Below are 14,479 nucleotides of genomic sequence, written 5' to 3' on the forward strand. Positions count from 1 at the left end.
AGCAGCTGAATAGCTCTCAAGGATTCTCAATGTAAACAAACTAGACTGCCCACGAGCTGAACTTTGTGATGTGGTTCTGCTTTAAGCCATAACATCTAATAGTGTCCAACACGCCTGGGCTCAATTCCAGCTGCTGTGCAATTCGTAATTCATTGCAATTAAAATGCAACGTTAATTGTAGTTGAACCTTGGCACACCTGTGGAATTGTTAATGTGTGTAGTTGTTTATGTAACTTTTTAGCATAATTGCAACTGATAATTACTGCAGCGTAATTGTCATTCAACAAAATAGCATTGCGATCTCAACAAAACAACCCTGCTGTAACTAATGATAACTGACCCCGGGTCTGGTATCCAAAATACAAAGATAGAATGAAACCATATATTGTGTGTGTGCATGTAGTGTGAGATTGCTGCTGTTTGTAAAGGATGTCCGTATGGAATGTGCAGAGCTGGCTCCTTTGCTTTCCCACGCTGTTTGTCCCCCTCTGCTAGCCGGTTTGAGATGAGAGCACGCAGCGGCCGCGCTCGTCTAATACCTCCGAGCGGAGACAAATGGAAAGTGACACTTGTGTGTGTAGAATGGTATTTGTGCCGACGCTTCGTCTGCAGATAATAAAGTGTTCGCCCCGAGGTGACTGCGTTCAGCGAGCGCCTCCGATGAAACTCACTTACTCAACAGAGGGAGAGAAAGGAAAGAAAACCCAGACTCCTCTGAAATGACAGTGTTACCAGAAGGAATAGAAAATAGAGGGCAGTCGAATGGATGTGAAGGCATGGTTTAGGCTGCTTTGAATCTTGGTTGTTTGTTCTTGATTGGGCTGGGGGAAGCGCCATTCATGGTGCAGAATACCTCATTACCCCAGCCCAGTTTGAGACTGACGACTGACAACTGAACCAAACATACACTGTACACAACATCAAATACCATCAAGCCACTCTGACACGTGCACTCAATGCATACCCCAGCGTTTCACATACACTCCCTTACATGTAAACCCTATTTCACACACACTTACCTGCTCGCACACTCCCACACACTGCCTCAGCAGCACAGCATGTGGTTTTCTGCTTTACCTGTGCCTGTACCTCTCTCTCCTTGCTCTTATTGGTGCTCTCTGCTCTATCGGCTGCTGCTCCTCTCCCCATCTCTCGCTGCAGCTCTGTGGTCATCACACACCGATGGCCTAGATAGATTAAGAGATTGAGGCTGCAGCTGCTGAGCTCGGAGCAGGGGGTGAAGGAGCAGGCTTCGGAACCACAGCAGGCATCAGAACGCTTCCCCCCCCCCCCCCCCCAACTGTCTGATCAGGGCTGTGGCTTCCTACCAAGCACACAGCTCACTGGCAGCTCACTGGGGTCACAAAAGAGAGATAAGAGGTGCTATTTTTTATTTTTACAAAGCTGTGCACTACCAGTGTTTTTCCTTTAGTAATTATCAACATAAATATAACTGGACCATACAGAGAATATTTCAAGTCAAGCAGCCTTTATAGATAGATCAGGGATGGAAATAAAAGCCCCGCCCCTATTGCATACTGTAGCTGTTTGTTCCATTCGTGGTTTTACTATGAGGGTAATTGGACACTGGAGCTAATCAGCCTTGTATTAGAACCTAGAATGGGGTGAAATAGCTATCAAATGGGAGTCTTATTTACATCCCTGTGTACCAAAGGCTGTCAATTCCCACCCCCAATTATAAGAATTTAATGAAACTGTCCCACGGCATTTCTTTTAAAATGTGTGTCAATCTCTGCGCTGCCAGTCATGTTCACCTGTTCCCCAAATACTTTCCCCCCCTTCTAGACTGAAAAAGTGAAATCTCAACAGCTTTTAAATAGGACAACAGCTTTTAAATAGAGTAAAGTTTTCCAATGATGGCATAGTGTGAACGGAAAACCGAGTTTGTGTTTATTCCACCCACGTCCGGAAAATAAATGTTTTACACATCCCTTGTATGCACACAAAACAGCCCCGGGTGATGGGGCTATTGATTGAAAAACAGACCTTGATGAATCATCTTTAGTATTTAAAACCTGCCTTGTTGGTCCATAAGATGAATCACCTTGTCTACATTCAGAACCGGGTCAATATTTTTTTTTCTTTAGTGCCAGTGAATAAAGCCAGTTTGCCCCCCTATTCAAAAGAGGTTCTGGTGTTTGTCACAGACGCTTCTTCATTTACAATGATTGGAAACTCCTGTGGTGTTCTTGATGCTTGATTTGACTAACAGCTTAGAAAGCAGGACCACGTCTATTATTTGAATTGAGAGACCGGGTTGCACTTCGCTGAGACCGTGTTTCGGGGGGCCTCGTGGTTATCCCTGCCTAATATCTCTGTGCTTAATGAATTAAATCAGCAGTGGTTTAAGCAGAATGGAAGCTGGGTTAATTGTGAGGGCCTTAACAACTGACTGAATCAGGGCCTATTGTGTTCATACAAACAGTTGTCACGACGATTGAGGCCTAGCTTTATTCGCCGACTGATCGGCCTGTGCCAGCTGACCCCGCCATGAACACAAGGCAGGTATTGTTCAGGGTGCTACAGGGTGGCTTTTCTGCCTTCACATTCCGATTTAAGCTTATAGAAGGTGAAAACATTAAAAAAACACCAAAAGAAAACGGAACAGTAGATTTGGTTAGGTCAGCCTTCCTTCATTTATGGCTCATATCGCCCCCATTTTCTCTCTGTCCCTGCCTCAGTTTAATTGTTGACATTGACTGGGTAGTGCCCAAGATATCATACCTAAGGTTAAATTATCACGTATGTTTAATCTTGCAGTTCTCTTTTGATCGCCTTGCTCTTAAAATCAATTAAAAAATTCCCTGAATTTTTTTAAAAGCAATAACTTGCAAAGCCAAGTGCCGCTAAACCGTATTTCAACACCCTGGAGTGTGTTATTGGGCTTGAAAAACAGCACGCCCATCCTGTCGCACCCTTACTAAAGTAATGGAGTGTCCAGTTAATATGAGTTGTTCAAAAAGTTCCATGCTGTACTGTTACAGAGGATGGAACACTTGTTAGTCAGTGAGATTACTCCCATTTTATAAACCTGAATATATCGTATAACGCTGGGTGCAGGTAGACTTTATGCAGATGTCTCAGCCAACACAGTTTCCATCCTTCCATTCCTGCTATTATAATTACCTTTTCTCTCGCTCTGTCATCTCTCTCTCTCTCTCTCTCTCTGGCCCGCTCGATGAGACACAGCTGCCTTTTGATTATCGCAATTACAAAGATCCTTTTTAAAAAAAGCTCAAATTAAAGTCTTTTTCATTTTTTTTTCTTTCAAAACCCAGCTTCTTTTGCTGCTTCTCGTTATCTGTCTCCTGAAATGAGTTCATCAGAATTCAGCGCATGTCAGCGGCTAATTAGCAGCGTGTTAATTGAGTATTCAGGATCATGCCACCCCAAGGACAGCCGAGCCTGCATGAAGGAGAATGCAGCTGTGAGCGCTGCACAAATCAAAGGCTGTCTATTTTGGGGGAGGGGGTACCCCCTTTGTGATCTATTACCCCCCTCACATGTGCACGCACACACACACACACACACACACACACACAACCCTTAAGCAAGTTAATCATACATGGCTATACAGAGAAAGCCTGACTTAGTCTCAGTGGAAGATGGCCCTGTAAATTCTGCACTTGAGTCCAAATCTTTTGGCTCCTGGCTCTTGACTCTAAACGTTAAGCCACTATCCATTGGCTATTTTTCAAGGTGCATGTTTTGCTGTTTGGTTATAAGAAGCGAATAGATAGTTGGAGAGAGAGGGGACTGCTATCTGAAGCCTTTGCTGTATGAGGTTACTGTACTGTTTAGTTTAGGGATTACTCGACCAGCACTGTTTACCAGCTCCCCAGAACTGTGTATGGCCTTGTTTAGTATAGGGATATCCCCTGGAACAGCCAGCCAGATTGTGTGTGTGTGTGTGTGTGTGTGTGCGTACGTGCTCACTGGAAGAATTAGACTGTGCTGTTTTGATGTATAATAATTACATTTCTAAAGCTGGCTGGAAAAAACCTGTCGGTAAAACCTGTCAGGTAGCGTGACTACACAGCATTACAATTAGTGTGAACTCAAAGGGCCACGCAGTCACTTAGTACAAAACATGTGACTTTTAGGCCTAATAACATCAAACCTTGTTTACTGTGCTGAAAAAACTCTAATCTCCATAGCCTGTAAAAGGTGAAACCCTTTGAATTCAGGCTGGCATTTGAAGCTCTAAATGTTTACAAATGGCAGGAGAGGGAGAGATGGTGAGCGTGAGGGAGTGACGCAGGATATGAGTCAAACGTGTGTGATATATATATTTAGTGTAGTTCAGTATATTTGAACAACAGTAAACCAAGAAACGACTTAAGTGGATGCAAATAAAAGTGAACAAATATAAACAAATTCTAAAAAGATTACCCTGCCCTCAAATTAGAGCTTCCCACCACTGCTACTACTAAGTAATAATACAAAAATCTCCCTTATTTTGTTTGAGTTTGTTTAGACAGCTGTCCTCTAAGGAGATGGCCTGGTCATGTCTAGGTGTGTGTTGTGTGTGTAGGTAGGAGTTTCAGAGTACAGTACGTTACTAGTGCAGAAAGGTTCCTGCAGCATGCGAGCACTGCAACACTATCCTGCCTCTCTTTTCCTTTTTAAACACACAATGTATTTCCTTTATTGGATAGATCTTGTAGGTTTTTAATCATTTTCACAGTTGGAGGCTCATTGGGTGCTTGAAATGAAGTCTGGGTGAGAGCGTGAATGGGAACAACAAATGAGTTCTGGCTGTAGAGCATTGGGGAGTCTCTAAAATGGTTTTGTTAGAAGAAAATAAATTAGTTTATTTTTTGTTTCTTCTTCCTAGTCTCAGTGGCTTTAGCTGCTAACGGTGTTATCACAGTTAATTGTAAAATTGCGTAAGTCTCAATCGATTTGTTTTGGGTGCTTGTAATTTGCACTTGTTTGATGTATTACTTGTAAATGGAGCGCCTCCTTTTTTCTTCTTTTTTTTGTAGCGGTGAGCTAAGTAGCCATGAAATTGCCTGAATAATGTAGTTTTTAAATCCAATCTCACAGAGAGGTCCCCCCCCCCATCACCACCCCTTTGATTTCTTTTTGCGATTCCGTTTCCCTGCACTGAAGTCTGTCTCAGGCTCATTAACCACTGGCTTTATAAATAAGGTACAGTGTGGGGCCGTGCCTGGTGTTTGTTCGCCACGGAATTGAAAGCTGGGTTCTGGGATTAGAGTCACAACAGTGTATCCGCACACTGGAGCTTAGGGATGCAGGAGTGTGTTTTGTTTTTGTGTACAGTAGTTGCGGTGGGGGTGTGTGCTTGTTTTCAAATACAGAAGTAGTTTTCCTTTTACCACTTTGTACAAGTATTGCACTGGAGTGCAAAGCTAAATGAAGCCCAAAGTCAGTCATTGATAAATGTAGTGCCACTATTGAAATTTCCACTTCTTCGTTCATTAGGTCTGCTCTGATGTAAACATTTAGGAGGCAAAGTGACTGAGGGCTGACGCTGAGGATCGGGAGTCTGGAGACCTTGGTTTTGAATCTCAATTAGGCCACGGAAACTAAATTGACTGTTTTAACTCGGGATTTCCCAGGACAGTACTGATAATTTTATATTAAAAAAATAAGTCAGAATTAATTTTACGTGCTCTGATTTAACAATGCCTAAGGTATAGAACTGAGTTTTACAAGCTGCGAGTTTCAATGGATAAATTGCCTTAAGGATATAAAAAAACTTTTCAGTTCAAAAAAATATTAAATCTATGACTGAAACTGATTGATAAATTGCGTCTATCAGCATTTCTACTGTAAGCAGTTTAAGTGATGGATGTTTGTTTGTTTTCTGTTGCAGGTGAGCTGGTAGCGCCCATGCATTCCCCTCGGTACCCCAGCGCGGCTGAGCTAGATGCCTACGCACAGAAGACAGCCAGCAGCCCCCTGTCCATCAAGATCTTCCCCACCAATATCAGGGTACCCCAGCACAAGCACCTTAACCGGACTATCAACGGCTATGACACCACGGGCCAGCGCTACAGCCCCTACCCACACCTGCACACGGGCGGCTACAACGGCCTGCTCGCCATCGTCAAGACCACGGCCCCGATGACAACGGGAAAGGGCGTGGTCAAAAACTCGGAGGGCAAGCGGACTAAGCTGTCCCCGGCCCAGATTGCAGTGGCCCCTTATCCTCCACCAAGCAGCAGCACTTTATCCCAGGGTCACGGGCAGATACAGTACAGCACAGGCCACTCCAAACCCCCTGAAGCTCCCGCAGTACCGGTACCTCCTAACGTTACTCTGGCTGCTTCCTTTATCCCCATTGCAGGGGGCCGTGGCTTGGCCTTACCCCCGCAGTCGAACCTGCCCTCCATTCAGAGCATCATCTACCAGATTAACCAGCACTGCCAGGCCCAGGCTCTGCAGCAGGTATGCCAGGGGGTGGTGGTGGCAGCAACAACCGCCAACCCCAGCCCAGCAAAACAGGTGGCGGGAGCTTCTGCAAACTCTTCTGGCAGCATGGCAGGCTTCCCCGGCAGCGTGATGGCCCAGAGCGGTTTGGCCTACACTGGGGCGGTGTTGCCTACCCAGGGGGCTGAGCTTGTCAAAGCTGGAGCAGCCTATATGGACAGCATGGATTATATTATCTGGCAGCAAAAGCAGCACCAGCATCACCAGCATCATCATCAGCAGCAGCAGCAGCAGCAGCAGCAGCATCATCATCAGGCTGCACTGAGGATGTACAGTGCCGGGAGCGGAGGAGGTGGAGCCATTAGCAAATCTCCGGAAACATGTGTGCCGGGGAGCGCACTGGGGGTGGTCGGCAGCGCCCTGGTATCCTCCAGGCCTTACGCCCTGACTGCAAGTGCCGGTTGGCTGGAGAAAGTGAGCTCCTCTCCGGTGAACTGCGCCGGCATGCACGGCAACTTCTCGGTGGGCCAGTACTTTGCCCCTCCTTGGAACAGCGTGCTGGTGACCCCCAACAGCGACTGTTACAACCCCCAGGACATTGTGGGGGCCAACACGGGGGGCGGAGGGGGGCACAGAGAGCTGGGTTTCCCCCACCATCACCATCATCATCATCACCACCACCCCCCCTCCGACAGCGGCCTGTGCTGCAGCCTGCCCAGCAAGACCCTCTGCAACACCTCCATCCTGAGCAGCAGCCTCCAGTCGCTGGAGTACCTCATCAACGACATCCACCCTCCCTGCATCAAGGAGCAGATGCTGGGCAAAGGCTATGAGACGGTGTCAGTGCCTAGGCTATTGGATCACCAGCACGCTCACATTCGACTGCCGGTATATAGATAAAAAAAAAAAAAAGAAGTAAATAACATTGAAACAAAAAAACTATGGAAAAAAGTTATTAAAACAGAAAAGGAGATCTTTATTATATATAAATATCTATAGATATGCGATTGGAACTGCTTTTAAAAGTGAAGGATGGGTAACAAGGTGGACTGATTCATCGTGGAGATGGTTCCAAAGCTCCCCAAGGAGGAGGTGGCTCTAAGGGGCAAAGGTTGAAGGTGAAAGGGGAATAGCGCGTGTGTGTGTCTGGGGTGGTAGGCAGTTGGAATTCAGTTCTGAAGCTGGGAAAATGGAGTGAGATTTACTAACTGGGGATGGTTTGCTTTTGCTGGTTTTGTTTTTGTGAGCTTGCTACTGGATGAGGTGCACACAGGTGAAAGAAAAATGCACATAAGCGCCCCCTACACCTCGGAGGACCAACACAAAAGCCAAGGCCTTGCAAATGGTTCCAAACAACAGAGAGAAGATGAGAATCGTCTTTTGCCGGTACACAGATGACAGCTGCAAGAACTGTTTTGGTGGGGGGAAAAAAATAAATAAATAATGTGAATTGCACTGCTTGGAGTATAAATGCTAGAAAATGGGTGGGAGGGAGAGCGGGGAGATCTGGAGTAAATATATTTAAGAAACTTGAAAACTTGAACCTGTTTTATTTTTTTTCAGGTTGATATACAATGTATGTGTTGGCTGCTAAGGGAAAGGGTCTTTATTTCTTATTGCTTATTAGATTTTTCTGTTTCAGGGTTTTAATTGTTGTTGTTTTTTTTTTTTTTTTTTTTTTTATAAGCTGTCTCCAGCTTCCTTGAATGAAACAAGGCTGTTGCTTTTGGTTCTGCAAGAACCGTTGGCTTGAGGTGTTTGGAGGTGCACTAAAAAAAAAAAAACAACAAGCAAAAAACAAACCATGTATCATGAATGGTCTCTCCACTGTTCAAATTTACAGGTTTTCCCCAGACTTGGTATATGTTTGCCTTATTGGGGACATATGTTCAAATAAAGAAGAAAAAGATGCCCTTGATTCTCTTGTTTTGAATTGGTTCTGAAGGTTGTTTTTAGGTTCATAGGGGTAAGATTGAAGAGCTCAGATTTGATCCTGGTTTACACGTTTTTCACAATCAGAGTTAAGTGCAGAAATCAGATTGTATACGCTGAGGGAACAGAGAAAGCTCCTTTCTAGTAATATCTAGTAATAACAGCATGAATGGGATCAGGGAAATGCCACCTTTTGATCCCAGATCAGTTTTGAAGGCAGCGGAATTGCATCTTTGGAATTTTGATTTGTTACCCAAGTGACTGGCTTTAGTCCCAATTGTGTGTGTGTGTGTGTGTGTGTGTGTGTGTGAGTGTGTGTGATATTTACCTTGGAGCCAGTTGTATCCAGTCAAGTGACGGCAATCCAGGATCCAATCACAACTTGTCTGCCCCCAGCTTCTTTTAAAATTCTTCTAGAAAAAAGTTTTCTTTTAAAAAAAGACCAAGCGACATTGCTTGATAAACATTTTATATGCGTTTTATTTTCAAGCCGTGACATGTTGGATGTAGTGTATTGCACCGTGCACTGGCTTGGGCTTGACAGAACATTATTAATTCATTGTCTTTTCTACTGGTGTATCACATAGACCTGGGCTGTAATATAAATGTGCTGTAATTAAGTAATTATTAAAATGCTTGCCTTTTTTTTTTTTTTAAACTGAACACAGTAAAGATATGGCAGAACAAAACCTGCAAGAGCCCGAGAACCTGAAGATTGAGGCTTTTCTTTTAATTTGATCCATTCGCCCTCATAAGCAGGTCCAGTCTTCCTATACAGCATGAGTGACTGAACTTGTACAGACTGTCAGACAGTATTTCCCCACTGTTTGTGCATCACACACGGCCTCTGTGTTTCCGGGTTCGCTTTTGGAAACAAGACATTTGATCCCTGCGTACTTTTTCTAATCCAGCGTTTTCTTTCTCCATAAACTTCTCTGGATCGCTTTCATCAGTCCTATTTCGTTATGCTAATCAGGACGAAACCAGGCTTGCCACAACCTGTACTGCACCCAGTGCTCTCTTCAGGAGAGTTGTCTTAAAAGTGATTGATTGAATGATTAACTACTGAGGAAAAACAGGATGGGTTAGTTGGTTGTTTAGATTAATTTTAATGCTGATATAACCCTCCTTCAAGCAAGGCATTGCATTCTGCCTGTCATTATGGTTAAAACTAAGAGAACTAGGGGAGCGACTGTATATCTCTCCCAGATTTACAGAGCAGACAGGAAGCTGTATTGACATCCATTTCAATATGATTGGGAAGATACCAACTCCTATTCGTTGCACATAAAGCTGATGAGACCTTGGAAGCTGCAGCAGGGCAGTGCTGTATTCGGGCTTGGGAGTCGGGTTTTGTGGTGGGCACCTGGTAGCTTTCACAATCAGATAGTGAGCGGATTTTGCTAGTTTCTGATATATATTCCATATATTGGAGAGCAAGCTCAATATGGTTTAGGGAACCGCAGAGAGAGACGTCCCGCCCTCATTGAGCAGGGGGGAGTGAAATGGCTTGCAGTGTCTGTTTTTATACTAGGACCTAGATAAATGCCCAAGTTTAACAGTGGCGGGACAGCATGGAGCCTCAATACAGCGTCTTTGTCTTCAGTAGATTGAACGATGCACTCGGCTCCACAGAGGGATGGGGCGGGGGTGGGGGTCTTTTTAGAGGCTCCATGCTGTCTGCTGCGCGTGCCATGCACTCTATACCATAACTGTTGATGGGGGGGGAATATATTCCACCCACAGTGACCCTCTCCACTCTAGCAGTGCAAGCAGATTCCTGACACAAACAATGAGCTGCTCGCATTAGGATAATGGTATTAAATTCCAAATAGAGTTCAGCTCAGAGCTTCACTCATCCACACTGGGTATTCTCAGCTGTTGAAATGCAGTGACATATGGTGGTGTATCGTTATCTGAACCCCCTCCCTCTTTACAGGACAGGCCAGTGAAAAACACTTACTGCTTAAACAAACTGAGAGCCTGTGATTTTCGGGGATAATGCTTAGCGAGTGGTGTCTCAGCTCAGACCACCAGCCCACATTGCTTCCCAGTCCATCTGCTTGGACCACTTGAGCCGCCCTGCTGTCATTACAAAGCACTTGGTCACGTTGCTTCCTCGTCCCTCAGTACTGATCTCTTGTTACACATGCCTCTTCAGCTCAAACAGTTAAGCCCGCCGGCTCTGGGCTTGACGCACAGTTCACGGTAGAAGATTTCACAGGTGTGAGGTTGTGGAGAGGTGGTTTTGGGTTAAGGGCCTGGTGCGGATTTTGTTTTGAAGTCTTCTGTAGTCCTTGAGGCAAGAGGTTTGTTAGGACCCCTCTCTGCTCGTCTCAGTGTTCGGCCTCAGTGCTTTCAGCCATTACTGGGCCTAGTCTCGGGGAACGGGCTTAAGCAAGCAAGGGCCTCCTCTGTTAGCCTGCAGTGTGCATCTGAGGGTGTAATTAAATCACAGGGAAGAGGAGGCTGTGTTTGTATAAAGTAATAAATGACTTTACACCAAGAGATCTCAAAGTGAACTGGGTCGGTGCCTGGCTGACAGTGCATATGCATTACTCACCAACCAAATATAGGTAGTATGTGTTATTATTACAGAATGTTTTTTTTAAACTAACCTCTGTACTGTGGTTCCCATATAATATTTGGCTTAAAACAAAGCAGTCTACCAATACAGTAACTGTTAAAGATATAGCCTGTTTAAGTTTTAATAGCAGTTACATGAGTCTGTAACATCATGTAAGCGCCATTGATTTTACTTGCAAATGTATTTTGTAATTCAACACCCCCTAGTGTTGAAATTAGGCATAGCCCCTTAACTCAATAGTACACCTTCACGCTCGTCTTTCACTTGCCCTCTTCCTCCTCCCCTTCGCGAGCGCATCGTGTGGCTCACCTCGGCTTGTTTATCCCCCCCAGGAGAGTCACTAATCAGCTTTCCCCCGAAACCTCGGCTACTCGATACGACAACTAGCTTCATCAACATTTTCAAGGGCACAGCGTTGAGATAGACAGAGCAAGAGGGATAGAGAGCGCTGTGAGGGCAGTGGGAAGGAAGGGCTGCCCAGAAACTGCCTCGTTAGCCGTCTTTCTTCCACCCATTTTTCATCTCCTGTTTGCAAGGGACACAAAGAGGGAAAAACTGTCTCCATCCTACACAAGGATTTGTGGATTTATGATGCCGGATATATATATATATATATATTAGGCAATGTCTGATTTTGATGACAAGTGGCTAATCAATTTAAGGATTTCATAAACTTCTAATATATCTCTATATTGACCGATAGGGGAATCTGGTCCTGATGTGATATACACCCTGGTGTGTTGAGTCTGTAACATTTTATTCAAGGCAATCCAGCCTTGTTCTCAGAAGAGATTTGATACTGTTTGTTTATTTATTTATTTTTTATTTGTTTCTTTTCTCATAATCAACGTGGCTGTGAGAAGCTCAAGGCAAACCAGCGTGTGAATTCAGCAAAAATGAGACACAAAGGGGACAGGCAATGAGGGAAGGAAGGAAAGACGCTGAAAAACAGAAAAACAAAGGCAGCTGCTCTCTCTGTGGAAATAAAATCCACCCAGGCCAGCGCTGGCAACAGGGAGGGCTCTCTCCCTCTGGTACTGCGCAGCCCAATCCAGCAGTGTTGAGAAATAGCAGGCAGATTTGAAGTGTGCATATTGTCCCATTCCATCTGATTGCTTGTTTGACAGTTATGCAGTGGCAGGCAGGAAACGAAAAATAAAAGATCCTAATCATCAGCACCTGACCAATGGAAGAATCTATTAAGCAACAAACTTGCTTAATACATCAGATTTCTAATCCCACTGGTTCTCTCTCTCTCTCTCTATCTCTCTCTCTCTCTCTCTCTCTCTCTCTGTCTCTCTCTCTCTCTCTATCTCTCTCTATCTCTCTCTCGTGTCTCCATTAGCTTTTGAAATAGACCCCTGGGGAAATACAAACTAAAACTGAAAGAATGGCTTTAAAAGCATGTAATATGGTTGACAAAGACAAAAAAAGGTTCATTTCTAATAATGACAGCGTAAGTACTAGAGTAGTAGTTGTGTATTTACTGTCTTAATTACATGCGGAATTACAAAACAAGTGTGTGGGAGTTAAAGCATTTTTTTCAGCAATTGATTTATTTATTTTTTTAATCAACTAAATGTGAAATAATGCCACTTTTAAAATAAAAACATGCCTTTTTTTTTTTTTGCATGTGCTGTATGTAAACAAGTAGTACCATAGTCCTTACCCGCATACTAAGTCTGGGGAAACCTGCCTTGCAATTTGTTCTTTTCGGCCAATTCAAGGAAACTTAAAAGTTTGCTTGTAGAAAGCTCTCTTGATACCTGGGAACAGCCAGTGGCTGGGGCAAAACAACCTTGAGAAATAACAAATGTATGGAAACTCTTTATTTAATCTTCTTTCATTGCTCTCCCTGCAGTATTGTATTTATGTTTTGAAAACTGTACGTTTCCTCAGGATAAATGTATAAAGAAATATGACATTTCATTTTTTTTTTTTTAAAGAAGGATTTATTGGAGGAGCCTGACTCAAAGCTGTAATATCTTTAGCCTTGGGATTCTCAACTCTTGAATGTGCCTACAGCCCCTTTGTCTCCCTGTGATTGCTTACTTTAACCACCACCCCCCCCCCCCTCCAAAGTCTTCAAAACCACAGACTTCCCTGAATATTAGCAACATTATTAATAATTTTATTGTACTTTCAAAAAAAAAAAATGAATCCCTGCTTTTTTGTCAATCTCAGGACTGAAATCTCTTTATTTTAATGTAGATGTTTAATTTATTCTCTCCTCCTGTTATTTTATTATTGTTTGACTTGAAGCAAATAAAGCAAATTCCTTGTCCATTCCAGCCTCCATCTCCTTTCTGACTTGCTGTGTTTTATTTGAACGTCTTTCCCTCCCCATTGACCTTAGAGGCTGCTTTCAGATCTGTGCTGCAGATCAGTGGTGGGCATGAAGAGGATTTCATCTTTCACGTTGTAATCCAGTAATAAACTGGGTCTAGTTTCAAAAAGCAGTTCTAGGCAGCAGTCTGCTAAATCCAATTCGCTTCCATTAAAAATAAATAAATAAATTGAAGAAAATTATTGTCCTTTAATCATATAGAGTGGATTTGTACTAAACGTTCTTGTTCTGTCTGAAAATGCTGTTTTTTGAAACTGGTTAAAATAAGATGGCTTGCTAGCTAGCAGAATGCTAAGTGCTGGAATGCTTTGTGAAACTGGCCCCTGGGCGTCAGTAGCTTACTGGATAGAGCTCCTGCACAAGTCGGTCTCGCTAGGTGTCGGTACGTGCAGTGTACTGGGCCTGAGTTTTCTCTTGGAATAAATCCTATGGATGTTCAAACTAATATCTGTTTTGAAGGGAGTGTGTCACAGGATTTGCTGAAGGCCTGAAATCTCCCAAACATCCTCCCATTCAGTGAATTTAGAAAGCTAAACCGAGACTGGCTTTCTCAACCCATTGAAAAAGGTATAGTCCCCCAGTTTCTCGACGCCTCTGAAATACAAGCTCGCACAGTGGGGGGTGGGGGTAAACAGGAATGTTTTGTGAATTTTAAACAGCGCTTAATTGTTAGAAAATTGCGGCTGTAAACACTGTTGTTGCATTTGTCTCCACAGTTAAGGAAGGTGAGTAGCTCTGTGCTTACCCAGTTACAAACTCCAGCAATGACAGGTCTATCCTGGCCAGAGCTAGTACTGTACTTTTTGCTGTTTTTCAACTGAAAAATGAAATATTTAAAAGGAACTTGTTTCACCTTTTTTTTTTTTTTTTTTAAATGAACTTTTGCCACGTGCTTCTTGTTCCCGTACCGCAGCCCAGGCAGACCCCCTTGTGCTGATTTTTAGTTCCTTTTAAAGGTGAAACTACTTCCATAGTAAATATTTAGTTTTAGGCTGTCCCTTTTAGGCAGAATTCTTGTCTTGCACACCTTGCCCATTCTAAAGTCAGTTTATTGCTGTGGGATCAACCTGAGATGGCTGCTGTACACAGTGTTTGCAACTGTATACTGCTGTTCATTTTATATAGTTATTTATTTTAAAATTATGTTATTTAATATAGTGCAGCTTCCAGATCCAGACCGCACATTGCTCTAT

At 43.6% G+C, this 14,479-nt stretch overlaps 1 protein-coding gene across 3 annotated transcripts in view; it reads left to right on the forward strand.

Annotated features, from left to right (window-relative positions):
• The window catches only part of LOC121300033 (protein FAM222A-like), a 39,927-nt gene extending 31,907 nt beyond the window's left edge, over window positions 1–8,020 (forward strand). For all 3 annotated transcript variants that reach the window (XM_041228379.1, XM_041228378.1, XM_041228380.1), the window contains one exon: window positions 5,864–8,020. In XM_041228379.1, coding sequence (XP_041084313.1) covers window positions 5,864–7,320 — 1,457 coding nt within the window. In that variant the 3' untranslated portion in view covers window positions 7,321–8,020. The remainder of the gene's footprint in view (window positions 1–5,863) is intronic.
• The last annotated feature ends 6,459 nt before the right edge of the window (window positions 8,021–14,479 follow it).

The sequence above is a fragment of the Polyodon spathula genome, chromosome 25 (genome assembly GCF_017654505.1).
Source record: "Polyodon spathula isolate WHYD16114869_AA chromosome 25, ASM1765450v1, whole genome shotgun sequence".
In the NCBI taxonomy this organism is placed as follows: Eukaryota; Metazoa; Chordata; class Actinopteri; order Acipenseriformes; family Polyodontidae; genus Polyodon; species Polyodon spathula.